This window comes from Rhodamnia argentea, chromosome 4 (genome assembly GCF_020921035.1).
Source record: "Rhodamnia argentea isolate NSW1041297 chromosome 4, ASM2092103v1, whole genome shotgun sequence".
Classification (NCBI taxonomy): Eukaryota; Viridiplantae; Streptophyta; class Magnoliopsida; order Myrtales; family Myrtaceae; genus Rhodamnia; species Rhodamnia argentea.
Window position 1 is genome coordinate 15,282,464 of NC_063153.1, and position 27,332 is coordinate 15,309,795.

The 27,332-nt window shown below is 39.9% G+C and overlaps 3 protein-coding genes across 6 annotated transcripts; 1 reads left to right on the plus strand and 2 right to left on the minus strand.

Annotated features, from left to right (window-relative positions):
* Window positions 1-2,272: 2,272 nt before the first annotated feature.
* Window positions 2,273-24,851, plus strand: LOC115749091 (aldehyde dehydrogenase family 2 member C4-like). 2 transcript variants are annotated; one of them, XM_048277398.1, is made up of 10 exons: window positions 2,273-2,277; window positions 20,406-20,536; window positions 21,011-21,153; window positions 22,630-23,013; window positions 23,288-23,377; window positions 23,506-23,679; window positions 23,772-23,909; window positions 24,008-24,145; window positions 24,255-24,316; window positions 24,461-24,851. In XM_048277398.1, exons 2-10 carry the CDS (start codon window positions 20,422-20,424, stop codon window positions 24,732-24,734), a joined length of 1,518 nt encoding a protein of 505 aa, XP_048133355.1. In that variant the 5' UTR covers window positions 2,273-2,277; window positions 20,406-20,421; the 3' UTR covers window positions 24,735-24,851. The 2 variants fall into 2 exon arrangements, with proteins under 2 accessions (XP_048133355.1, XP_048133354.1); XM_048277397.1 differs by lacking the exon at window positions 2,273-2,277 and adding an exon at window positions 7,028-7,031.
* LOC115749093 (15-cis-zeta-carotene isomerase, chloroplastic) lies at window positions 3,472-10,032 on the minus strand. 3 transcript variants are annotated; one of them, XM_048277405.1, is made up of 5 exons: window positions 9,548-10,032; window positions 6,420-6,852; window positions 5,272-5,418; window positions 4,894-5,103; window positions 3,472-4,098 (listed from the first exon to the last, which is right to left on the minus strand). In XM_048277405.1, the coding sequence occupies exons 1-5, from the start codon at window positions 9,583-9,585 to the stop codon at window positions 3,775-3,777; spliced, it is 1,152 nt and encodes a 383-aa protein (XP_048133362.1). In that variant the 5' UTR covers window positions 9,586-10,032; the 3' UTR covers window positions 3,472-3,774. The 3 variants fall into 3 exon arrangements, with proteins under 3 accessions (XP_048133362.1, XP_048133361.1, XP_030541642.1); XM_048277404.1 differs by having other exon boundaries at window positions 3,472-4,110; window positions 9,548-10,029; XM_030685782.2 differs by lacking the exon at window positions 9,548-10,032 and having other exon boundaries at window positions 3,472-4,110; window positions 6,420-6,987.
* Window positions 7,593-9,472, minus strand: LOC125314621. Its single transcript, XM_048277411.1, has 2 exons — window positions 9,391-9,472; window positions 7,593-8,128 (listed from the first exon to the last, which is right to left on the minus strand). Exons 1-2 carry the CDS (start codon window positions 9,470-9,472, stop codon window positions 7,608-7,610), a joined length of 603 nt encoding a protein of 200 aa, XP_048133368.1. The 3' UTR covers window positions 7,593-7,607.
* Window positions 24,852-27,332: the final 2,481 nt, after the last annotated feature.

Genomic DNA, 27,332 nt, shown 5'->3' on the forward strand with positions numbered 1-27,332 from the left:
TGATGTATCTGCTGAACTCACTCCCTCTCTCCCTCTCTCTCTCTCTCTCTCTCTCTCTCTCTCTGTGATGCTCGTTCTACAACGCTGTCGGTGTTCTAGCCTATAGGCAGAATCTGAGGCTGAGGTGGATCAATATATAGAAAGTCTAGACACAAAGGAATAAAGGTGAAGGGGAAGGCGGTAGCTCCTTTTGATGCGATTCCTGACAAAAGCCTTTGGCTTTCTGAAGCCAGACTGAGGTGTCTCTTCAAAAGCGAAAGCTGCCCACGGTCGTCCTCTCGATGGCCTAATACGATAACACAAACTCAAAATCTTTAAGTAGCGGCTGTTTTCTGATGACCCTTTTGATTCATCTGTTGAATCCTTCCATCTAACTTCCATTTCTTTTCGGAAAAATCACTCTTGCACTATTGGGTATTTACATAGTAACCCTCTTAGGGTAGGTTTTCTAAGGCCGCGAGTTTAGGACAATCTTGCGGAATCGACAAGAAATCAAACGGAAACCTCACATCGTAGCCTTCTCGATCAGAATTCAAGCCGAGGATCGATTCGTACGCCATCAAGCACATAATTCGTATAAGATAAGATAGGGCGTGAAACCATCGAAACTCTGTCGCTACCATTCGGGGGATAAACGTGTGTATGATCGAATGAAATTGCATTCAATCGAATGAGCCAAAGTACTGGCTTTGTGCGCGACTCAACTTTTGTTGTTTTCCACTAGTTTAAAGGAAAGTTCGGCATCAATTGACCTGGTGGCACGTGGCCGGCGGAGTCTTGAGGTGGCAAGTCGGTTGAGGGTAGCAATCGACATGACGACCAACAGTCGGGCAACATCTGGCAATTGGGTGGCAAAAGTTTCGGTTTCTTTTTCAAATTTTCTTCTCTATCTTTCAAGCAAAGGATGGTGGCTTCAGGACTCTGGACACGAATCTGTTCCTGATGATAATGGAGACGGGAATCAGTTGGAAGCTACTGTGATACTGGTGAATGCACTACTGGGGTCCGATTTAAGGTTTTTTTATTTTTATAGATTCTGTCTAAAACCTAAAATTTATCCACCAAAATAAGTTTTTCATTTTTTGAAATCTAAAACCGTCCCGTCATAATCTGAAACATAAAACCTACCTTGTCACGGATTTTAGTATAGGTTTCAAGATATCTAAGAGCCTGCCAATTTCTTTTCTTTTCATTTTTCATTTTTAGTTAAGCAAAATGAGAATGAATGCTACAACCGCTAAGTGAGAAGTTAAGACGAGCGGTTTCGGGTTCTGTGCATGTTACATTCAGAGCCTAAAACTAACTCGTTAGAACATGTGCTTCATTTTTTGGAATTAGGAAACTAAAAATTTGTTTAGCTCTAATTTTCTTCTCTATATTTCAAGCAAAGAATGGTGACTTCAAAGGACTCTAGACGCGAATCTGTTCCTGATGATAATGGCGACGGGAATAAGTTGGAAGCTATTGGGACACTGATGTACGCAATAAGGATAGGCGATTTCAAGTTTTTTTTTTTTTTTTTAGATTTCACCTCAAGTTCTTCATTTTTTGAAACCTAAAATCTACCCGTCATAACCTAAAACCTAAAGCCTATCCTGTCACAAGTTTTAGTGTTTGTTCTAAGGTATCCGAGAACCTATCAATTTCTTTTTTTCTTTTTCATTTTTAGTTAAGCAAAATGAGAATGAACCCTACAACCGTTAAGAGGAAATAAATGTGAGCGATTTTAGGTTGTGTACATATTATATTTAGAACCTAAAACCAATCCATTGGAACATGTACCTCATTTTTTGGAACAAAAAAATTGAAAATTTGTTTGGCTCCATATTATACACTTATCATCGGACACCATAAAACCTTGTAAGGTCGTGCGAAGACATATATCAAGAAAAACAAAAAAAATTATTTCGGGATTCGGGTTTTAGGTTTCGGGTTTTAGATAATGAATTCTAAAATCATTCCGTTGGAACATGTTTCTCAGTTTTTGTAATTTAAAACCTATCATACATAACTTAGAAGTTGAAATCGGACCGGTTTCCATAGGTTTCGATTTTAGATTTCTGATTTTAACTTGAAACCATACTCATCTCTAGTCTGCAGAAAAGGCGTTCCGACAAGGGATTCTCCTACGAGAACATGCGTGGAGAAAAGGGTGGATGGAACAGAGAGATTCGAAGGAGGAGTCATTGGTTCTTGGAAAGTGACAAGGTGGTGCTGATGCTTTTCCTAGTCAGATCCTTACCCATTTCTTACTTCTTTGTTTTCTTGTGTTTTTTCGTTCATGGAAGTGGAGAGTACATGGTCAAATCACCTCTTCATTTCTTCTTTGTTTGGTAGCAGAAGTTCGCTTAGGATCCACGGTGTTCTTGGCATGTTGTTCCCTCTCTTCCTGACAAATTAAGCTTCTAGGAATGGCGATTTCTCTACAGCAGACATGAAACTGAAGTTGACGGCAATGCACGGAGGTGTTGCTACTGTTTTGGCTGCAACCTTGGAGTTTGACGGTGACGGCGACGGCGACGGCGACGACGACAACAGGTAGAGGAAGAGAAAAAAGGTGGGTGCTTTGGGAGGAGTTTGCATGGACTCTATGCTAGTGATACTAGATCTTATTATGAAAGGTATAAAAAAAGTCATGAATCTATCATATTGGTACCGGTTTATTCATAAACTTTTGAATCAATTTAGACCTAAATCTTTTTGTATTTGTACAAATTCAGTGCAGGCCAGTAAAAGTTCAGAAACCATTGATGTGAACACTAGTCGTGCTACGTGGCATCACTAATATTGGCCTGCACATTTATTCAATAATTTTTTAATACTTTTTTATTTTTTTATTTTTTTCACTCTGGCCACTAGCAAAAAGAAAAGGAAAAGGAAAAGGAAAAATAAAATATAATTTAAACATTACAAAAAAAAAAAAAAATCCACATCAGCACTTGCGGTAGGGGACGAGCATGGTCTAATTTTCCTTTGGAACCAAGGGCCGAACCAGTGGTCCCGGTTCTCAATTGCCGAAACCTGTAGCCAATGATTCAAAATTTGGTTTAGATGGACTTGCAGGCCCATACGCAGCTCTCAGCTGATCCTCTTTCCTTTGCCAGATGGTCAGCTCCTTGCTCGACTATCCCAGTCTCGCAGGGTCATCCAATTCTACCAAGACCACGCCTTTCGGGTTCCCCATTCTCGATTTGGTAATTTGTGCCGACGATGGTTTGGGTGTTGATGATAGCCAAATATAAAAAAGTCTAGAACTAAATTGATCCAATTAAAAGATTTGAGAATGAATTTGTACCAATGTACTATGTTTAGGACTTTTTTGGTACTTTTCCCGATCTTAGGAAAATGGTTTGTCTAATAAATGGCTAAAATAAACTCGTGGCAGGATTTTTTTTTTTTTTCCTGTTCACATTTCGCAGGAAAGATCAAATTTGTGAAGATATCAGGATTGCAAGAGAGGAGAGAAAAAACTCTACAAAAGAATACATCTTCATTCCCAAAACCTCACGGTAAATGATCTTCAGATCGTAAAGTTTTAGCATCTGAAGTATATCAACTGCATGCAAGTTGATCTACTCTGTTAAAAAAAATCATCACATTGTTCTACTACTGTTTTCTCTCAACAATAAAAGAACTATCTTCTTTCGGATTTGTTATGTTGTGAGGGATCTGCTTCATGGCAATGTATATATTCCACACTTCCACAAAGGCAACCGATGCGTACAACTTGGAAGATGCTGATATTGGCTCTTCGGACGGCAAGTACAGTTCATGCTACCAATGCAGTCCGAAGCTTCCTGCTTGCATTAGCGGGTGCGCATAATAGGCAAACAAAGTCAATACCGTGATCGATAGGTATGGCAATCGGAGGAACTCCTTGTAGTAATCTTTCGGCAACTCCTGACGGCCTTCAATAATTGCTGCGAAGGGAATGATGCTTGTCCTGCTCTTCACAGTCTCAAAAGCCTCTCCATATCGGATGGCTAGTCTTCTATCTCCGTTCCAAGCACCAAAGAGATGATGTCCGATTAAGCCGACTGATGCAGCCAAGGCCACAGAGTTGCCGATCCATAACGTGTGAGCCAGGCACCACATGACCTGCCCAACCATCTGGAGTGAAGAATATGTCATAAGTAAGCTCTTTTTCATCATTTTATTTTCACTAAAACCATTGCATATTGGAGAGAGGGAGTGTTGCAAAATCATTCTTTCAAGGAACTAATCTCCCTCTTCTGTTTTCTTTTTTTTTTTTTTGGCAAAATGCAACTTGAATATAATGGTAACCATGATCACAAAACAGGGAGGACTGGTCCGTCAAGTTGTAGGTGTTAGAATCTGGTCACAACCTCATCTCCCACATAGCTTGCCTCCACGAGTAATGATAGCGAGTGTGTCACACAGGTTCTAACACCTACTACTTGACGGACCAGTCCTCCCTGTTTTGTGATCATGGTTACCATTAAATATATATAGGGAGTCTACAAGAGAACAATGAAATTTTCAAGACAAGGTGCCAACATTGAGCCAAAGTTCAAATACATAAATTCTAGAGTAAGCAACTTGCCCAAGCCAGGCCACTAATAAATGGAACCTTCTCGGGGATAACCTCTCAACCAATTACAGCTCATTTTATCATGCCTTGTGGGCAGCCAGCTTCCAATTAGTTATAACTGTCAAATACATGTGTTTCCTCTTCAAATTCGCATCATTTAGGAAAAATTCTAGAATAAAATTCACTTTTCCCTTTTGAGTAGGGATTTGCTGCATGAGCTCAAACCTCCTTCAAACTACAGGTTCCACCTAATTCCGATATCACTAGACTGTCTCCAAACAACTTCCCATCCTGGGTAAGGAATGTGGGTTGTGAATATAAAAGTAGAATGGAATTTCTACCTGTGGGTGCCTGGTGATACGCATGATTCCTGTCTCCCAAAGATGCATCTTGGGTTTATCAACTGCTGCCACCTCTAGTAGGTTAAAGGTAGAAGGATAGAGGAGGAAAAAGGAGACAAAATTTGTGAACCACACAAGTTGATGTACTCCAGGAGCACCCTGGAGCTGCCACAACTGTACTCCATCGTATCTATGGTTGATGAAGTAGACCTAAATCACGAAAGGTCAGAGTAGATTCGGTAAAGGAACACCAATCAATCTGTGGAACATACGGTGCAAGCAAGAGAAGTGAAAACTCAGACAATGCACCAACATCAAATTTAATGACAGGCTAGTAGAGTACTTGTGCACTGTCCATCCCTAAAGTAAGAAACACACCACAGTGCTAACGGCCAATGGAAGAGATATGCCTGCAAACAACACCCTGTAGGCCCGTGCGCCCATGACCTTTTCTCCAGCATCCCTAAGACTAGCCAATCCACTATGGCCCACGGCAAAAATGAGAGTGAGCAATAACATTACAACCTGCATACAAACAATTAAGATCACTTTCCTGTTTTCAAGATCCTACTCCAATGGCATTTGGCATAAAGCAGGCACCAGCAATAAAATTTGGGGGTTAAGAGAAGCTGTTCATTACAAAACTCGAGCACCCGAGGCAACATCAGAAGTGCAATCTAATGTACCAGCATGCAACGAGGCGAATGCGAACATGAACACGGCTACCACTGGACTAGAGAGAAAGGTCTACAGAGGAAGCAGAACTTTTTGGCATGTCCATCAACCTCCACTTCCTCCTCCATTTTCTAATTCTTTCTCAAGGATTCAGATTCTCTCAATCTAGGAGACTAAAGGAAGATGAGTGGTTCAAATGCATTTCCTAGATGGTGTGCCCTGATCTTATGAAGGTGAATTGCGTCAAGCAGTTGAAAGGAACTGCATCTCTCTCTTAGTTAGCCAACCCCCTCACTTCCTTGTCATTTAACATATCCAACTGTGGATACACTTGATAGGATGGACAACCCACGCACCACACTATTTACATCCAATGTCATGCTCTAATCATGGAGACAAAATTCATCTCCTTGACTCCAGATTCACCAAAGAGAAATCACAAATAGAGATCCTCATTCCACGCGCTATGGCATCTATCTGAGCAAAAGTTCCATCTCTTTGCTCATTGAGTTCTCAACCAAACGAAATGATCGAAGAAATATCAACTCCATAATTCACGCATTGAAGACAGAAACTCATGCTTCGTTCATCTTCACGGAGTGCAATTTCCATGTTCTCTGAAAGCATATACTCCCACATAATCCCGTAGCTCCAAATCTACTGCTCACTTAAGCAAACATGCCTTTTCCATTCCAGCCCCACATCCACTCATGATCTCAAGCCACAAAAAATCTGGACCTAAAAAATTCAATCCTAAACCTTTAACTCCAGAGCTTCGCTTCACATTCGTATCGTATGCACCCACCAACCCAGAATTAACCGAAAGCTAAAAAAGGAAAAAAAAACAATACCTCGGGGCTATCTGAGAGCCCAGAAACAGAGTCGATGAAGGCCTTGCCAAGTCCCAACCCTGAAGGAGAGCCATCAAGCCAGGCCACTTTCAGAATGAACAGAACAACTCCCAGAATCACCGTAAAGTACACCCACGACACGATCTTCTGCTCTCCGATTTCAAACACCGCCGAGTCCTCCCCAACCAAAGGCAAGCTCGTGGAAGAAGTCTCTTTCGTGTCGCTGTCCCTTATAGAAGTCCGAACAAGAACTTTCCCAGAAAGTTGGGATATTTTCGACGGGGCCGCCGGCGGGGCAAGGAGAATTCTTGAGCTGGTGGGTCGGTTTGTCTTGGCAAGCAGACGAGAGCTGGAGCGAAAAGGGAGCGTCTTGTGGGAAATTGGGCTTGAGAGCACCATAGAACTCGCCATCTCTCTCTCTATCTCTCTCACTGACACTGACACTGCCACGGCCCACACTCAGTCACAGAATCGAGGACTGTGCGAACGATGGAAACTGGAGGGAGGTGATTTTATAACTGCATCGGCGAGGACGGAGACATCAGAGGAGCAGGAGCTGAAGAATCTCAGAGGGTTGATGCCGGGGGTTCGAGGATTTTGGAGTTTTGTTCGGTTGCGTGGGAGGCAACAAAAACGAAAGTGGGGATATGTTGCCTTGCAACTGTAACTGAAGTGGGTCTCATGTGACGCGAGCAAAGCACCACCTTATTTCCAAATTCTAATTATGGATAATTACACAAATAATCTCCAAAATCGGTATGTAATGTAGTCTCTAAATGTTTAATTTATTTAAGGGCAAATGCCATAAAAAACCCTAAACTATACCCATTGTGACACATTTACCCCAAATTTTTTTTTGTGACAATAAAAATCCCAAACTTCTATCATAGTGACACATCTACCCTCTATTAGGGTTCCGTTAAAAATCTTCGTTAAAATCTGATGTGGCAATGACGTGGCGCCACATCAAATTTCTTTAAAAAAGCAAAAATTGAAAAATACTGTTCATCGTTATAGTTACTGTTCATCGTCTTCAACCTCTCATCCCTCGGCCAAAGCTTTTCCGGAGCTGTTTGCCTCAACCCATTGTGATCGACGAGGCGCCATTACCGGAGGGGGCGGCAGAGGTCGCCGGCCCTGGGCTAGGGTGGCCGGCGCTCACCAACCCCAGATGAGGCCTCGCTAGCCCTAGGCAATCAAACGACACAAAATCGCACCTCCAACCATTATCAGCAAAACGAAATCCAGAAACCTTCTGACGAAAAAAAAATCTAGAAACCTCACCTTAGGGTCAGAGAAGCCAAGCACCAGTGCTTGATTTCCTCCATCTTCTTCCTTCTCCTTGTCGTCTTCCTCGTCCTCTTCTTGTAGATCTGACAGTGCGAAGCAGTTCGAGGACTTGAACAGACTGCGCTTCCTCCCATGGCGGCCCGCGATGGCCTTGCCTTTCTCGCCGTCTCCGTCGCTACCGCCGTCGTCCCCTTCGCAATGATCGGGCGCGTCGTCGTCCTCTTCGCTGAGGGGGAAGAGGGGCATCGACTTAGCGGACAGGAGAGAGAAGTTCTTGGACCAGCGGAGGATCCGCCGCTTCTTGTTGAACGGATGCTCCAGCTTTTCTAGATCCCTGGCGCTGCTCACCACCTCCGTCAGATTCACCTCCAACAAGTTGTTGAACGACTTCGATTTGGGCAAGCCTCCGTCAGATTCACCTCCAACAAGGTATGAGTAAAAAGGAAAGAAATAGCTCGAGGCCAAGCTAAGTCCAGCGCGAAATCTCTGCCCAGATCTTGGCAAGCCTCACGTACCCTTGCCTGGGGCTAGCGAGCCCCGGCGACCTCTGCCGCCCCCTCCGGCGATGGCGCCTTATCGGCGACAATGGGTAGCGGTGAACGAGCTCCAGAAGAGCTTTGGCCGAGGGATGCGAGGTTGAAGACGATGAACAGTGGCGATGAACAGTATTTTTCAATTTTCATTTTTAAAAAAAAATCTGATGTGGCGCCACGTCATTGCCACATCAGATTTTAACGGAAATTTTTAACGGAATCCTAATAGAGGGTAGATGTGTCACTATGATAGAAATTTGGGATTTTCAATGTCACAAAAAAAAGTTTGGGGTAAATGTGTTACAATGAAGATAGTTCGGGGTTTTTGGTGGCATTTGCCCTTTATTTAATGTGATTTCTAAATTTTATTTTAATGGATAATGTGATCCCTAATGAATCTAATCTATGTTCAATATAGTCCGTGAACTATATGAAAATATATAATATTGTTTCCGAACTCGAGTTAGTGGAAAAGTAATATTGGATATTTTCATCATATTCAGAAGCTAAATTGAATATTTATCTAAATTGCAAGGACCATATTGAGTAAAGTAAGAATTCATGGACGATATCGCACTTTAGACAAAAGTCCAAGAACTATTTGTGTAATAGTCCGATCACCAGCATCCCATTGGTTTGCAGAAGAGAGTTGGTGGGCTGGGCTGGGTGTCCCTTTTCAGCCCACTAATCTTTTAGCCTTTCCAATTCGTGAAGTCGTACTCAGATTCAACTTGCAAATTTCGAGTTGGTGTCGAGTAGAGTCGAGCCGAAGCTCGAAAAAATTGACAAAACATGTTCATAATACGAAATCCAAATCTGAGCCTGAGCACGAGCAGGTGCTCTAGTTTCGATTGACTGATCCGGTCGAACAGAGTCGGTGCTCGAATTCATAGAAAAGGCGTCCGAGTTGAGCTTGGTCGAGCTCGAATCAAGTCTCGAGCCTTGAATACCGGAATTGGGTCAGGGCTCAAATGTTGAACTACGTCCGAGCGCACACATCCCCCGGCTTATCCCCGTTTTCGAGTTCGGCTGGGTTTAGCAGCCCGCGGAGGGAAAAGGAAAACTGACGAAGGAAAAGGGTCTTTTCTATTGCTGGCAACGCGTTTCGTTCCTTCGAATCCACCCTCACTTTCTCGGAAAATCCAGACTTTTGCTCGACGTGTCGCCGAGAAAAATCCGCCATGGAATATTCAAAGAAGCAAAGTTGAATGCCACGCACCACCCACTCATTCTTCGCTCACATGTCACGACTGACCCACTCCCCGACCTTGATTATACATTTGCTCTGTCCTGTTCTTTTCTCTGCGCTCTCTCTCTCTCTCCTGCGTTTCTGGTTTCTGCATCGACGCGAGCTCTTCGACGACTCCGACGAGACTGCCTCGTCCTGGTCCGAACTATCGTCTTCGTGTGGTCGCTGATGATGATTTTGCGGCCAGGTCACGGGCAGAGCGCGGCTCCTCCGCCTTCACTGGAGGGTCCTTCTGGCGACGGTGCGCTTGTGTTTGGATGATTTTCACGCTTGTCTTTCGATCACCTACGGTGGAAAGATTCAACATGTCTTCTCTCCCACTTACTGAATGCAGGGAAAGCGACGATAGATCAAGGAGTAGCTTACCTTCTTCTTCTGGTGGCGCTGGCAATCACGTACCTCTTCCATTGACTCTCGCTCTCCTTCTCCTTCTTCTTTACCATCTGTTCATCATGCCCGATCTAGTACTTTCTCTTTATAGTTTACCCTATGGAGAGATTTTGCGTTTTAGCACCTGCATATGGTATGACAGGAAATTCGATGAGCATTATTTGGATGAATGCTACTGTCATCATTATATTATCAAAAGAACTTTTACTAGCATAGCTTTCGTTTTGAGAAATCATGATTTACTATTCGATCTTGAGTCAACTCGAGTTGACTTAACTCGAGTATGCAATTATCTTGAGTCAACTCGAGTATGCAATCCTCTATGCTCGATCTTGATGCGATGGTGCCTTTCGTTAGGCTGAGCTCGACTCGGCTCCGTTTGACTATTAAAAGTAAATTGCAGAGGTCGAGCTTTACTCAAACTCGATATTGGAGAGATACAATGATATTGAACGGTAATGTCAAGTACATGTCTTAAATGAAATGAAATATTATTTCTGACCAAAAAAACAAGTACATGTCTTAAAAATAACTAAAAACGTACAATTTAAATCGAGTCATGTGTTTTAGAGCCAGGGCTATGACTCCGTTTGTCTTAAAAAAAAATGAATGATCCGGAAAGTATTTTCCAAAAGCCGACCGTTCGTATCACTTGAGATAATGAGTTGATGGAAAAAAAAAAAAATTCATCATCGATAGCAATTTATGTCTAAATATTTTCATGGATGATGAATATATTTTTAGTTCATTCATTATTGTAAGTCAATACAAATGATCATTTTTAGGAAAATATTTTTCAATTGATTCACTTTTTTTTTTTTGCAAATCAAATGCCCTAAATCTATTTCATAACTTCACGGAATCGCGAGATGAAGCAAACCAATGATCGTAAGAACAACATCGGTTCAATTCCTTAAAAAGAGCAAACTCAGTCTCAATTAGTGCCCAAATCTTTTATTTTTTTCCTCATTAAAAAGGACAGCTTTATCTTAATTTGGGCCTAAATCTTACCTTTTTTCTCAATAAAAAGTACGACTTTAGCTCGGATCTTAATTCTGGCCCAAAGTTTTTTTCTTTTGTATAGCAAAAAGACACCAACAATCCCAACAAAGGTAGAAAACGATTTTTCTTGATTTGGGCCAAAATGACCCGGCCAACATCATGTCGTATTGGGCTTCTGGTGGGATGCATCGCTTACAAAGCAAACCCAACTTTTCCTGGAAGTCCAAGCACTGGAATAGGCCCAACAATTTGCAGCTTTTTGATCGGTCCAGCAATGTGCAACTTGAAATCCTTCAAATAACCCCCCTCCTCCAAAAAAAAAAGAAAAAAAAAAAAAAAAACAATTACAGACATTGGTTTTAGGGCTACCCAATTTTAGGCAGACCTCCCATCCAAAAAAATAAATAAATTTAGGTAGACCTCCCAGCAATTATGATGCTACCGCATTCGAGGTTTGCGCTAGAAGTAAACGATCCAGAAAGACACGAAAAAATAAATAAAATAAAAATAAGAAGCAATAATGTCTTTCGGATCATACTTTTTATTATTTTTAAAATTAGGGCCTGAAGTACGTTTGTTTTCTCAACTAAGGGTCTGAAGTGGACTTTATTTCAATAATGGCTTGAAATACCCTCATTATTTCAAAAAAGGGCCCGATCGAAGAGTATTTTTTTTTTTTAAAAATGAAACTTGGGGGCATGACATGTATGTGTCTTAGAACTGGGAGATGCATCCCCGGTGGCAAGCAGTGGTCCTCTATTTCTGCATGGTCTCCACCTTCCAGACCTTGCCAATGTCCTGAGCAATCCTCAAGCAGAATAAAGGCTGAGCAAGGTCTTGGAGATCTTCACCAAGCTCAAGCAGAAATTGTTGTCCCACTGCGAGGTCGCCAAACTCACTTACCTCCTCTGCATAGACAGCGGCGGGACCACTTGCATTGTCGTCGGCGCCGTCCTCGTCCGCCTCGAGGACCCGATCCACCTCAAGACCGGTGATCCCCACGCCTTTGTCGTGACTTCTTTGACATCCTCATCAAAACCGGTGTCGGAGGCATCCTCGCCGCCATGCTCGCGGCCGATGACGCCTCCGGCTGCCTGCTGTATGCTCCCGGGAGGGCCGTCCAAGGTTGCAGAAGTTGTTGGGTTGAAGAAGATGAAGGTGTTGAGAGTAGCAGAAGACGTTGGGGGAGAGGTGAGAAGGGGAAAAAGAAAAAGAAAAAGAAAAAGAAAAAGGCGAAAATACCATTTAATCATGCCCTTCTTTGAAATAATGAAGGCACTTCAGGTCTTTATTTGAAACAAAATTCATTTTAGGTTCTTATTTGAAAAAATAAAGATAATTCAGGTTTTTATTTGAAATTTTCCTCAACAATTATGATGCTACAACAGGATCAGAACTGACATAACCTTGATTCGAATCGCCATCGCCGCAGCATGTGGTGGCAGCTAACTTGAAGCACTATTGGTGGGCGGAACATTCGGGTTTGCGCTAGAAGTAAACGATCCAGAAAGACACGAAAACAATAAAAAATGAGAAGCAATAACGTCCCAATAATGTCTTTCGGACCAGGCTTTTAATTATTTTTATTTCTCAAATGCTGACATGTCGTGAGCTGATGGGTCGGGCCATCAGAGTCAAGGATGATGAGAACCGAGCAAAGACTTGGTCCGGATCGAGACACGAAACTGACATTTGCTTGGATAAATTTCAAGGTCTTGTACTTATTTTATTTCCGTTATACAATACAATACTTATAGAATATATTCTTTGTGTCGGGTGCATGGAGTTTAGCTTAGGAAACCCTATCTTGATGGAGTCGATGATTACGGTCCAACCATAGAATAGAAACGCAATAATACTTTATGTTGTTGATAAGTCGCTATCAAGTATGCACGCCCCTACTCAATAAAAATTGTTCCAGAAAAAAAAAAAAAAAAAAAATTAGACCTACCTAGGGCTGGGCTACCCGGTGTTTTAGAATTTTTTTTAGAGTTTTTATTTTTTTTTCAAATTTTAAAAAATGTTAAAAAAATTAATCGAGTGAAATTAATGGAAAAACCCCAGTTAATTAAACTAAACCAAACCAAGTACATCTTTTAACTAAAATCGAGAACAAAACTACAGGTACTGTTGCCCTAACGATGGCCACACGTAAATAACACCAAAGAGGATTGTCTAACAAATTCTAGTGTTTTCCAGGCCATGTGTCTATGAAATCTTAACGAGACGATCTAATTTGCTGACATATCATGTATTGAAGGTTTCTTGTGGATTAATTAATTTATATAGAAGGAGAGGGTAGATTTGCGTTACATCTCACAGGATTTTCATCCACCGTATTTTCACTAGAGAAGAGTGTTTGTACAGGTGTTAAGGGCAATTGTCGTACTTACTTTTTCACACGAGAAAAAGCTGGCGCCACACATGAATATAAAGACCTGGCTATCTAAAAGGTCGTGGAGTACTTTGAACTGGTTAACCTAAATCTTTGGCCAAACATCAAATAATGTTTGATCAATGAATGAACGATCGAAAAGGAAGGTGAATAAGAGATTGAACAACTAGGCCGTGGTTGGTTATCGGACATCGAATTCATGGTGCAACATGTAAAGGGCTTGTAAGGTTGATCGTGCCATGTCTATCTTCAAACTCTTACCTCAAGAAGATAAAGACTGATCGATCAATCGAAACAGCGGCTGGACATCTGTATCGATTACAAGAACGAGGGATTCTTTTTTTTTGCCGACTTCGGGGTCACATCAATTTGTCAAAGTTCTTTAAAACGCATCTTTAATGGGCAAGCCAGATAAACGAGTCACATAGTCAACAAAAAAAAGTCAATGGGCTGGGAGTACTACGAGAGCGAGCTCAATTATTGGTCTCACCATCGTTGCCATCCCAAGTTTTTATTTTTGAGGGGAAAAAAACCAAAGGAGAAATTATTAAAATCGATAATGGCGTCGTGGGGTGCGTATGGATGTAAATTTATGTATGCATCTTAATCGGAAATCAAACTTTTGAATTTCTTGTTGGAAATGCCGTTCATTTTCCTGTCTTTTATCGTTTTGTTGAAATCTATTAATGTGATCAAACTCTTATCCCCCATTAAAAATATCAAAACGATTAGAGAAATGCACGTCACTTATCTTCAAATTTGTTTGCTCTTGACTTCACTTGTTCACAAATTAATGCCACTTATCCGCTAATCCACGCGACGGTAGCTATCCATAATTCCAGGCAAGGATATGTTACTTACAACCTCTTGCTTTATAATGGTTTTTTGCTAAACCTTAATGAGTTTCAAATTTTTTCAGGGGGAAATGTCTCGTAATTCATGCATTGCCCTATTTGATTATTTATATTTGCGTACACACTTTTTTCAAATAGCGATACTGATCTCAAATTTTAAAGAGCACGAGAATAATCGCGCGTACTTAATATCTAGTTTATTACATTTAAAGTCAATTTTTGAAATTCAGTGTCCACCCTCTAAACGATTAAAACACACCCATTTTTCAAATTTCAACCTATTCATCTATGGAAAACTTAAAGCAATTCCCTATCTAATATCCCACTTTTTTTGGAGGGAAAAAAGATTATCTTGTATAGCCAAAAAAAAAAAAAATCGAGAAAGTCAACTCTAATTAATGACAACAACACTAAAGAAGAAGGAGAATCGACTGATCAACTAAATAAGTTTCTAATTGGTGGGAAGACGTGCATTAATTGGACGACTAAATAAGTTTACGACGGTCGTGTGTCGCTGACCAATGCAATGGAAACTGCCTATCTTACCCTTTTGATTGGACCATGCACGAGAATCGACTTTAGTAAAAATACGATTAGTTATCCAGCCGCAACCTTCGTTTTACGCAATGTTCTTGAGAAACTCTACTTTCATGGGGAAATACAGTAAACCTTAAAAATTTACCCATTTCAATTGCTTTCTAAGTAGCTGAGACTTCATTTATTGCGGGAAAAATAGATACTTTCGAAAGTGTTTTTTTAAAAAACGGTTGCTTATAACAATTAGTTAATGAAAAATATTTTCATTATCGACAACAAATTATGTATAAATAATTTTCATAGACGGTGAAAATATTTTTATTTCATTCATTTTTTTTAGTGATACAAATGATCATTTTTTAAGAAAATATTTTCTAAATCATTCGTTTTCATCGAAATAAAATGGAGCCCGAAAGCATGGTCATTGCGATCAGTCAATTTACTGGATGATCACTTCTATTAGAGAGTGTCGTCATGGCTTACGTGAGCAGGTGATTAAGGTTTTCGGCACTATTTTAGAAGTTGCGCTTGTGGATTTATTCGCAGCAGCGATCGCACAAGAGAACCCGTTTGGGATATTTGGTGGCGAGCGTGAAACTCTTGCTGCAATATGCAAAGGGAACGCTAGGTTGGTCGTCCCTTTTTTTTTTTTTTAACTTTCAGTCATCGGTATGTAACCGAACAAAATAAGGACAAGGGAGTATGACATTGAGGTGACATTAATTTGTCTAAGCTCTTTGATGTGCAAGCCAACGAAATGGGATCGATTAAATGATCCAGCGGATTGTTGATCTTTATTATCTTTGAATTTCAATTTCATTGAAAGAAAATGTTTCATGATTCATTGCTCAATTCGACCATTTGCATTCGCATGTACTTCTTTTTTTGTACAAGCAATATTGATCACAAATTTAGAGAGCACGAAGAAAATCAACATGGATTCGAGATCTAATTTGTACTCTAAATCAATTTTCAAATTTGGTATCCACCCTTAAAGGACTGAATCCTCAATTCTCAACACAATAAAAAGATTTCATCACTGGAACACTCAAAGCTATTGCCTACTTTTTTTTGTAGGAAAAAGAATCATGTCGTTCTAATAGAGATTGTTTTGAGCCCACCGTTTTCGCAATTAAGTAATTTCGAGAAAGTCAATTCTAGTTAGGTCCTTTTTGGTAACAATTCTATTCCCCGAGAACAATTTTTGAGCAAAAATATTTTTTTCTAATTCTTTTTCCGGAAAAAAGAGAAGTGTTTTTTTTTTTTGTTTCTTGTTTCTATTCCCTGGCCATTGATTTTTTCCCGGGAATAGAAAAAGTAACTGAGGTTGCCAAATAGATTTCGGTTCTTCTTCTGTTCCTAGGAACCAATGAATGGGGAATAAAAAAAAAAAGGAAGTGTTACCAAACAGACCCTTAATGATCAGAAATCAATTCTTACCACTTCTCATTGGCTCAAAGATGAGCATTAAATTTTGACCAGAAAAAGAAAGATGAGCATTATATGTGCAACCAAATATGTCAAAAACGATCGAGTACGTTGACCAATGATATGCAGTTCCAAAATTAAGCAAACTACCGATAATCCCCTATGATTAGACCATGCACAAGATAAAATCAAACGCATTAGACTCTGTGATTAAACATCTCCGATTAATTTAATTTAACATAAGGCACTTTATAGATAAGTTCAACACGGTCTTTGAACCACCGGTCGTGAACGGGAGCCGCGTGAACTTTGACAAAAGACGGTTGATCATCTATCGAAACCTTAAATTTACCCAATTCACATTGCTTTCTTATGGCTAAAAGTATGCTTATGAGCCAGTCAATTTACCAGATTATCACTTTATTGAAGAGTGTCGTCACTACTTGCGTGAGCAAATGGTGTGCAATTGATTTGGATTACTTTAAATTTCGATAATTTACTCTTAATTATAGTACTTTTATTGATAATATAGTATTTGCTTACTTCTATGTCTTCTAGATATGTCAAATGGAGAAAGTTTCAAGGAGGCGATGAACGTAGCAATACGTGGATGGATGTTAGCTAGCAAAAGGACTCCACTATGTCGATGGCTAGTCATTGCCCGTGCGATACGGTGGAATTTTTATCTTATATTTTTGGGTGCTAATGCAGAATTTTAGGGGTGATATGACTAAAGTAAGCTTGTGGGTCAATATATAAGTGAAGGGTTTTTCTAATCTTTCAAACGAAGATAATTGGCTAAAGATGGACCCTATTACACCCTATACTTAGCAAAACTTGACGATGCGCTAATGAAGGAAAAATGTTTTTACCGTCCACGAAAATATTTAAATATAAATTGTTGTGGATAATGAAATTTTTTCAATTGACTAATTATTTTAAACTATACATGTAATTATTTTTAAGAAAATATTTTTCGAATTTTTCATTTTTAACGAAATAAACGGAGTCCACATATCTCGGTAAGAAGATTTAAGTATGGTCAGATTTTAATTAGAAAGTAAAGTTCCGACTTTAATGACGAGGTCGTTAAGATTGCGTCTAGGGTGGCTTTGTCTCGACAAATGGTGTTTGTCTCGACAAATGGTGTCCCCCTCCTCCGTCGACATATGCACCGCTCCCACGAACAGCCGATGTTGACCCGAAAGAACATACGTCAGGGCGGCTGGGGATGGCTTGACTTTTTGAATGGAGATTGCGACAACCCGGAGCGATTAGACTTTTGGGAAATAAAAATTGCAAAGTGTGTATTCAAACCAGAGCTTATACAATTCGATTTGATTTCAACATTACTCAATTTATCTATACGAGATGATATCCATGTATTTACGGGGATTAGTTGACCATTTAGATACCCAACATTATCGAGGCAAAGCTAGTTAAGGATATAAAAAAAAGCTATCGTAAAACTTGTGTATAGAGGCGGTGGGAAAAAATGAGCCTATCATCTTCGTTTGATGCTCGAAAAGAAAACTTGCAATATGAATTCCCAAATCATATTCATACTAATTATCTTTAAAAGGTAAAATCGATCGCTATTGTTTGATTGATAAGCTCGGTATACGACAAAAAATCGAATCTGATATATACGCGTGACATTGATTTAACCAATGATCGATTCAATTCGGTCATCATAAAATTTAAAATTAAATGGATATTTGTCATTCTTATTTCATTTTCGGTTGCATGTTTTGCACAATAATCTACTCCGTGTCATGGATAAAATTTCAATCTACACTTTAATTATTCAAAATTTACTTCGTTCAGTTGTGCATCTATTTATCACGAGACAAGAAAAATCACTTTTAATTACGTGCATTTATTTTTAAACTAAACATTTTTTAGAAATAAACATGTTATTTTTTTCAGTTGTTTTTGTCTTCAGTTTTTTCGTTGTGGAAAACCTTTATTGGCCCATTACATTTTTACTATTTTTTTGGTCGAAAGTGAATATTTCATTCATATCTAAAGATACGTGAGAGGTTCAAAATAAAGGAAATCCCAAATAGCAAAGTAGAACAACAAAAAACAACTTGTTGTGATAAGCATACCATCATCCTATAATAACAAATCCGTCTCAACAACAAAATAGAACGAAGGATCGCCAAATCTAACATTGATGAGCACACATCATAATCTCCTTCTGCGATAATTACCGCTTGCCTAGTGTGCGGTGTATGCCTAGGTTTAGAAATCTCAGCACTATTATCGTATACACACACCAAAAAAGAGATTGAATATGCTCTCGGATCTAGATCGGGAGAGGTTGGATGAGTACATACACGCTTCTAAAGAACTCTCAAATCTAAATCTAAATCGAGGAAGAAGAACTCCAAGATCTAGATCTTGATCAGGATATGAGGGCTTCCAAAGCTCACAAAAGTCATATGAACGCTTTCACTGCAGCATGAACTCATCGTATTTCTCCTTAGTCCTATCGAACTTCTTGGTTTGAAGGATCTGAAGCAGCAAGTTGATTTTTAATGATGGTAGCCATAAAAAATGGCAGTAAGCAAAGAAATAAAATAAAATAAAATAAAATAAAAGAAAATAATCCCAGATCAGATCGGGAGAGAAGAGAAAATCTCAACTTGAGTTGAGAAGATGGAGCCTCCGTCGACTAAGAGTTATTCCTCATTCGAGGGAGCTTGGAGTGAAAGAAATAGTTAAATTAGAGAGAGAGGTGGACGAGGAGAGAAAACGCCTCGTTATATCTTATAACTTTTTGTTGGTCCGCACGTTTCGCAACACTTTTTATTGGCCCTATTCTAAATTTGGTTTTCAATAACCCCTCCAAGCGGCTCCATCATCATTAAAATTACCAAACCTTGTCTTTACTATATTTGAGATGGTATTTCGTTCACTCCTACCAAACCCTATGAACCTTCCGTACCCAAACTTTATCAGCTTTTAGCGAAGCCCTCTAATTCCTCCATTATGCATGCCCCAAAGCAAGATGGTGGAATATGGATCATTCTCCCCCACCACCACAAGAACTTATAGACCGGAATTTCTATTTCAATCCATTATTCAAATCGGGCTAATTAGCGAAATCAAAGTGCCTGAACCGCCTAATTCATTAAATCTCTTGTTTAGATCCTTTTATATGTTTTCCTAATTCACTCTACAAAATAGCATAGGGGTTCCCAATTTCATCATTAGCCTATTCTGACTCTACAAACAAACGCGTTCATTTAATCTTCAATATGTATATTTTGTTGGTTTTCCTCCTTTTTTTACTTTTTTTCGTATCATTTTTTGCCGGTAATCTTTTCCATGTATAATTCTTTCCCTTCCTCGCTAATAATTACGCTTGCTTGTCTGCTTTGTGGTTTATTTCTTTTCCCGGTTTATTTTTTTTAGCTTGCATTTTTTATTATTTTATTTAAGCTTTCAATGTTTTGAAGTGAATATGATATCTACCAAGACTACAAAGTTTTAATATACAAAAAAAAAAAAACTTGCACCCCGGAAAGGGAAAAATAAAAGTTACTCCACCTATCAATTTTAAAGTGGTAAGCCTTTTTATCAATAGTTTTCCTTAAAAGAGTTCCGGCCTTTCCCGTAACATTCACATGGATCATTAAGTATGACAAAACAAAACAAAACAAAATAAAGGTCATTAAGAACTCAATCTTCCTCATGTTTATACAATTATTGCATCATAAATACTACATGAGGAGATAAAACTTTTCGATGACTGAGAATATAATCAAACTCCATCCTTGAGTCGGAAAAGAGGAGGAAAAAAAAATGTCGTGATATAGCGGGACGCTAGACATATCATTTTTAAGATAATTGAAGAAATCAACACGTAAATCTAGCTAATATATCTGTGTACACAATGAATTTTGATCGAAGTCTTGAACTCTTAACAAAATAGATGGGATGGGTTCGTGTGATTAACGATTTATTGATACATGCTCTTAACTCGAGCATCGTGAACGCGAATTACGAGCCATTGTCGAATCCGACCGATGGTGTTCGGTAATTTATTTATTTTTCAATGGACTAAGGTCCAAGAAGAAAAGGCAAAAAAAAAAAAAAAAACAAGGAGGAATTCATGGAAATTAGGTCAATTGTGTATCGTGACCCATTTTTCCTCTCCTTGTCACTATGAGCAATAAAAAAAATATCTTTGCATAAGTTTTTATTCCCGAAATACCCCTACATGTTGCGAGAAGGAAAACGACTATCTATTATATAAGGAGACCCACCCTGCCCCTCAAAAACGTAAGAGATTCTGAGTGCAGAGAAGACAGAGATGGCAGAGAACCAGAGCAATGGAAAAGGGAGTCTGAAGACTTTTGATGCTCACGTTCCAGAGATCAAGTTCACCAAGCTCTTCATCAATGGCGAGTTCGTCGACTCTGTCAAAGGTAGAAATTCACCAGCTTCTTGTCAAGTTTTTGCGCTGCTTTGATGAAGATTCATTACTCTGTTTCACGTCTCACCGCACGCTTCTCTCAGACGGATGTTCTCGAAAAGTTATGTTCTTGCTAGCTTATCCTTTTCCTAAAAAAGAGAAAAAAAGTACAGTCGTGCCCTGAACTAATTCTCCTGAAGTTGGTTTGGGTCCACCATTCAAAGCAGTTAGTTTTTGGATGAGTGAAATTCACCCGCTCTGTTCTGAGCACAGAAAAACAGAGCATCGAAAGGAAAACGACCATCTGAATCAAGATCGACCTTGAGAGAACCTCACATCGTATCGCAGTTGACCATATAAAAACTCGCAGTTGACCATATAAAAACTCGTTCAGTCCCCACAAATTCTTGTTCTCGTTGGTTTCTTCTCCTCGTTTTTCCCCTTTTGGGTTTCTAGTTTATGACGGCGAATGAAATTTGATGAACAGGGAGGACCTTCGAGACGATAGATCCAAGAAATGGACAAGTGACGGCAAGAGTTGCGGAGGGAGACAAAGAGGACGTGGACTTGGCTGTGAAAGCCGCCCGCCAAGCATTTGACCATGGCCCTTGGCCACGGATGCCCGGCTACGTACGTCCCTTCCTGTGTCTCTCCTTTTTGTCTTCTTTTTCTTCTTTCCGGTCCCTTTTCCGTCGAATTAAGAAATTAATACCAATAGAAATTAATCCATAAATTCACTTATGAATCTAATTCTATTGTAATTACACCATTAACTTTGGCCGGAATATTTGTGTGAGATAATTTGAGCAAATCAACTGCTTAGAAGTTAGAACTCGACGCCTCACTTAGTAAATTGATTTAGCGAATTAATTATCGTGTTTTCCTCCTATTCATTTTATTAAAGAACTATTAACCGATTCAAATATAATCTTAAAATTAAGAAAAATGATAGTTCACCACATGATTTTGTATTTTTTTTTCCCTTCTCGAGCCAATCAACAGCATTCTTGATGATATGGTTGTGATTTTATTTGACCACGCTCCACGTAACAACGACAAGTGAAAAAAAAAAAACCAATAAAAAAACAACATCATTGGCCGATTAATATTCTTTTTTGTTTTTTTGTCTCTCGTTCGTTCTTTCTCTCTTTGTTTCTAAACGTGGAATCGCAGGCGAAGTTTACACAAATAGCAAAAAAGGACACATAACCAAACCTTTAGAGTTATGAGTTAATCTTTTGTAATGCTGTCACAACCTGAAATTTGTCCTTTCTGTATTGATTGTATATGGTCAGACACCTCCAAATTCAACGGACAATTCCCCCACAACCACAAAAAACCAAAGAAGATAGGGACAAACGAAAAAAATATGCCAATCTTTTGTACTGTTACAGTTGTTTATGCTAGATTAGGAAAATAACTATTTCAGCATGGCTAACTTTAGCACTTTCTGGAACGAGTTAATCATTATAATGAAAAATTATAGGAAGTCGCTAGCTTGACAGATCGACAATACCGTCATTATTTTTAACCCCACGATGTTCCAATTAATGAGCTCTTTATGTAAAATACGGAATGATGATAGTGTATGGATTTATGATAAAAAAAAATAACCGACAGTACTATCATCAAAATTGTCAGGGAAGCATTCTTCAAAATTATATATCGGGAATCGAGCATTCCTTTAGGGGGTAAAGTTTACTTATTCTTGAGATGTGATTAACTCGATTAAACTTATACTTAGTCTCTGCATTTGTTTCGAAGGCTAGGGATGCCCCTTATATGCAAAATATGCTTTAGTTCATTTTTCAGTGAGAACATATATTTTGATTCATTTTATTGAATTAAAATCGGTTTGTTCAAACTATTATAGTTCTCCAGCATTGGTCACTTGTTTAGAAAATCGCTTATAGCCCGACACCGTCAGTTAATAAACTAACTTTGTAGACCGGTCCAAGTAAGTGTAGCGTTGTTCTGTTTCAATCAATAACGCAAGGCCTTTCTTTTTGTTCTTTTTTCCGTGTGGAAGCTAAATTTCATCCTATCTCCTAATTTTCATGAATTTTGGATTTTGATATGACATTTGATTATGAATTCCATCAACAGCAAAGAGGAAGGATCATGTCGAAATTCTCAGACTTGATCGAAGAGAACATAGAAGAACTGGCTGCTCTAGACGCTATCGATGCCGGGAAGATATTCAGCATCGGCAAGGCCATGGACATCCCTCACGCTGCCACATTGCTCAGGTACTATGCCGGCGCAGCGGACAAGATCCATGGCGAGGTACTGAAGATGTCGCGTGAGCTTCATGGGTACACGCTGCGGGAGCCGGTCGGCGTGGTCGGGCACATCATCCCTTGGAACTTCCCGACCACCATGTTCTTTATGAAGGTCGCCCCGGCACTAGCGGCTGGTTGCACGATGGTCCTGAAGCCCGCTGAGCAAACCCCTCTATCGGCTCTCTTTTATGCTCATTTGGCTAAGAAGGTACGTCAAACGACTTGGAAAAGATGCTTTTCGGGAGCAGAAGTCATTTTTCTAGCATGTAATTGTACTAATAAGTAGATAATTTAATTGTTTGGAATTATTTTTCAGTAGACAAAAATGAAATAATTTCATCATTTATTAGGCTATGAGTTGTGGTTAATTATGAAGAGAATAGTCTCATCAAACTATAACATGATTTTTAATATCTGTTATGCCATGACAAAGTTATTCGGGTAATGCTTCTGCCGTTATACCTTGGTTTGGTTTGTATCAGGCTGGTGTTCCCGATGGAGTGATTAATGTTGTAACCGGTTTTGGATCGACGGCCGGTGCGGCGATAAGTAGTCATATGGACATTGATATGGTACGATCCCAAGTTCTTTCTTTCATGAAATTTTCCATATTTGTACCACGTAACATCGGTTGAATTTTGTGAATATATGCTCGTGAGATTTTAGCATGAATCGATGCGGCGTGAAAACCTCACTTCAGGTTAGTTTTACGGGGTCTACAGAAGTGGGACGCATCGTGATGCAGGCCGCGGCAACGAGCAATTTGAAGCATGTGTCACTCGAATTGGGCGGGAAATCGCCTCTCATAATCTTTGATGATGCCGATTTAGATACTGCTACCGATCTTGCTCTAACTGGTATCCTCTTTAACAAGGTAAGGTGTCTGATTTTCTTTTTACTTTTATATTTTGGAATTTGCGAAAACAAAGAATAAGCTTTGAATGCCCTAAATCGTGATGGTTTCAGGGAGAAATATGCGTTGCGGGCTCTCGTGTCTATGTTCAGGAAGGGATCTATGAAGAGTTTGAGAAGAAGCTAGTCGCGAAGGCGAAGGCTTGGTTGGTCGGCGATCCGTTTGACCCGAATGTCCGTCAAGGACCGCAGGTAAGAACGAACACTAGCAGGAAACAAGAACCAGTTAGATTTTCCGATGGGGCATACGGTTGACAAATAGCTTAACACGAATTATGGTAAAATCCTAGGTCGACAAGAAACAGTTTGAGAGGATACTTTCTTACATTGAGCATGGAAAGAGAGAAGGAGCGACGCTTTTGACCGGCGGCGAGCGTCTGGGCACCAAAGGGTACTACATTCAGCCAACAATCTTCACAAATGTTAAGGTACACTACCAATCCACAGCACATTCCTTAAAGAATATGCGGCTTTGTTTTGAGAGGAACTGAACTTCTGTCTGTTTTGCGTTATCGTCGAATTCTCTGGTGTCATCAGGAGGACAACGTGATCGTGAAGGACGAGATTTTCGGCCCCGTCATGTCGCTCATGAAATTCAAGTGAGTGTGCCCCGCTATTTGTCCCCAAAGCTACTGCTTACCCGGTTCCGATGCGATTGAACCACTACTACTTTTAGCTGGAACAAACATAGAGAACAATTATAGTACATTGTGCAGCATTCATCATTTTATGGCGGATTGCAGGACTGTGGAGGAGGCGATCAAGAGGGCCAACGATACGAGGTACGGTCTAGCTGCGGGGGTTCTGACGAAGAACATAGATCTGGCGAACACGGTCTCGAGGTCAATCCGAGCGGGCGTGATTTGGATAAACTGCTACTTTGCGTTCGACAACGATTGTCCTTACGGTGGCTACAAGATGAGTGGCTTCGGGAGAGACTTCGGCTTGGATGCTCTCCACAAATACCTACATGTCAAATCTGTTGTGACCCCGATTTACAATTCTCCCTGGCTTTGAGAGAACACTGGAGGGAAAAGAACTTTGCATCATGCGGTGACTCAAATAATGTTGTAATTCAGAATTACGAGTTTAATTTTACAACAAACAGAATTCACACGATGTTAAGGGTTTCTAGCTACGCTTACTGTTGCACGTTCTTGTTGCACGTTCTTGGAGATTTTAAGGCTATGTTGATGATCATTTTCTAGACAAAGTTACAACTTCTGAGGCCATCCGATTTGCCAACCGTTACTCGGATCTACTTGTTCACAGTGTCGAAACTAACTTTCGGTTGATGAGATTTGAAACAGCAGATCTCCGACTCGAAGGGTGCCCTCCAACCTTCCTCACCAAAGAAAACAAAAAAACAAAGTCACGCGTTGAACGGAACTTAATGAGAAAAGTGTATGCTGACACTATGAACCAGATTGGAAAAAAGAAGAAAGGAAGAAAGAAAAGGAGAGAAGGAGAACAAACATGAACTCCGCACTCGTCGTAGATAAGACTTTTTTTCGGATCTGTTTATGCAGTAAGTCAGGAATATGCCATCGTCTTTCGAATGAACATAATCTTGCGTTCATGAAGAAAGTTCGGGAATTACTAAATATGGGATTCTAGTAAAAAAGGGAATGAGAACAGGAAAGTGGAAGATTCTCTTTAGAAAGCAAACAGCACCTAGCATAGCCATCGGTCAAAAAGGCACTCTCGACTAATAATATGAACGCACCACCTCGTTCGATGGTCAAAACGAAATTTATGGAGATGGTAACTAGTTCATTTAAATAAAAAATTTAAAGGCGTAATGGCCCCTCAATTCTTAACATTGAAATACCCGACAACACGAATTAATTTAAGTCGTGCTTTACAAACCCGGCAGCTGGTTTGCATGTTTGAGTCGTCCAAGGTACTGCAAAGGTGTTTAGATGAATGCACCCACAAGTTCCAACGACAATTTTCCACAACCAGACATTAAAAAATACCGGTCCGGCCTAGCTAGGCCGATCTCTACACCGCACGAACGATTTCCAGCACTATCATGATAATGAATGTTTCATTTACAATTCTTAGATTATTAAAAAGGAAAGGATGTGCCCATTTTTGTTGGGATGTGGTTCGCACTTCCAGAAAGCACGTGAGCCCCGTTCATAAATAACTATCGCTATATATATGACGCAGCGTTTAGCGAAGATCGCAAGTAAATCATTGCTAAAAGGAGAGAAATCTCGAAAATTCTGTGAATATTATTGATGATATCCTTAAAAAAAAAAAACGTGATAAACACCTTTTATAGGGTGTTATCCTAACCTTAGTCCAATTAGGAATCAAAATATAAAAAAACGGAAAATTACAAAAGTGCCACTGAAATAAAATTAAGGCCGAAAAATACTAAAAAAAAAAAGGAAAACCCATCTAGACATTCCCGAACTGCCAAAATTCATCGTTAGTCACAGCCAAAGGCAGTGAGTATTGATCAGAACACCGTTTCGTTTCAGCCTACCAAATTTGAGCTCAATCCGACTTCGTCGACCCTATCCTGCGGTTCTAGCCGCAGCACCGTTTCGCCTTCCGATTGGATTTCTGTCGATCCAATCGATTTATGAACGCACTACTAATGACATCCGTATCATTCTCCTCCACTTGAGAAAAACTCGTCCTTGAGTTAAAATTAGAATCCGGATACATCGGTTCGGTTGACTCGTGAAATGGCGACAAATCAGCAACATTAAAAGTGTTGGATATGCCCATGCTATGTGAAAGGTCTATAACATAAGCATTATCGTTAATACTCCCGCCGACAGTATAAGGCTCGTACTTCTTCTCGCTGCAATTTGTTGTAAGATCCAACTGGTAACCACTCCTTACGAAGAAATACCATGACTTGATCACCTACCTCAAATACCCGCTTCCGTTTGTGCTTATCTGCGGCTGCCTTATATTTCTTATTAGCTTCCTTCGACTTACGTCCGACTTCATGATGCACCTCTACAACCTGTCTAGCCATATGATCCGCTGCAACACTCTTGTCTCGCTTGCTTAGGCAACTATATCAAATCCGGAGTATGCTGAGGCGCCTTGGTATAGACAACAGAAAAAGGCGATCTACCAATAGAATTATGGACTGCATTATTATAAGCAAACTCGCCCGGGATAAAACAACATCCCACTACTTCGGCTTATCTCCACAAATGCTCTTAATCAAGTTTCCCAGAGTCCTATTGACCACCTCTGTCTGACCATCGGTTTGTGGGTGTGTTGTGCTACTAAAATTCAAAGAAGAGTCAAAGAGCTTCCACAAAATCCTCCAAAAATGCCTTAGAAATTTACTTTCCCGATCCGATGTAATAGATTTAGGCACTCCATGCAAGCGAACTACTTCTTTGAAAAATAATCTGGCCACACTTACCGTATTAGACGTTTTCCTACAAGAAATGAAGTGTGCCATCTTGGAAAACCTATCTACCACAACAAAAATAGAATCCACGCCTTTTTGGGTTCGTGGCAAACCAAGCACAAAATCTATAGACATATCTTCCCATATATTGCCGGGAACAAGTAAAGGCATGTATAGACTTGTATTCTTAGATTGCCCTTTAGCGGCTCGACAAACATAACATT

Bases quoted from the DNA above. Each gene is read 5' to 3' on its own strand.
- LOC125314621 (XM_048277411.1), bottom strand. From the start codon at position 9,472: ATGAGTGGGTGGTGCGTGGCATTCAACTTTGCTTCTTTGAATATTCCA. The intron at 8,129-9,390 runs GTCTGGATTTTC...ACCTTGTTGGAG, and splicing joins CGGCGACACGTCGAGCAAAA to GTGAATCTGACGGAGGCTTG.
- LOC115749093 (XM_048277404.1), bottom strand. From the start codon at position 9,585: ATGCAGAAACCAGAAACGCAGGAGAGAGAGAGAGAGCG. The intron at 5,419-6,419 runs GTATTGTTTTTT...GTTTGTATGCAG, and splicing joins GGCTCTCAGATAGCCCCGAG to GTTGTAATGTTATTGCTCAC. The intron at 4,111-4,893 runs GTAGAAATTCCA...TCTTCACTCCAG, and splicing joins GTATCACCAGGCACCCACAG to ATGGTTGGGCAGGTCATGTG.
- LOC115749091 (XM_048277398.1), top strand. From the start codon at position 20,422: ATGGCAGAGAACCAGAGCAATGGAAAAGGGAGTCTGAAGACTTTTGAT. The intron at 23,910-24,007 runs GTAAGAACGAAC...GTAAAATCCTAG, and splicing joins ATGTCCGTCAAGGACCGCAG to GTCGACAAGAAACAGTTTGA. The intron at 24,146-24,254 runs GTACACTACCAA...TGGTGTCATCAG, and splicing joins CAATCTTCACAAATGTTAAG to GAGGACAACGTGATCGTGAA.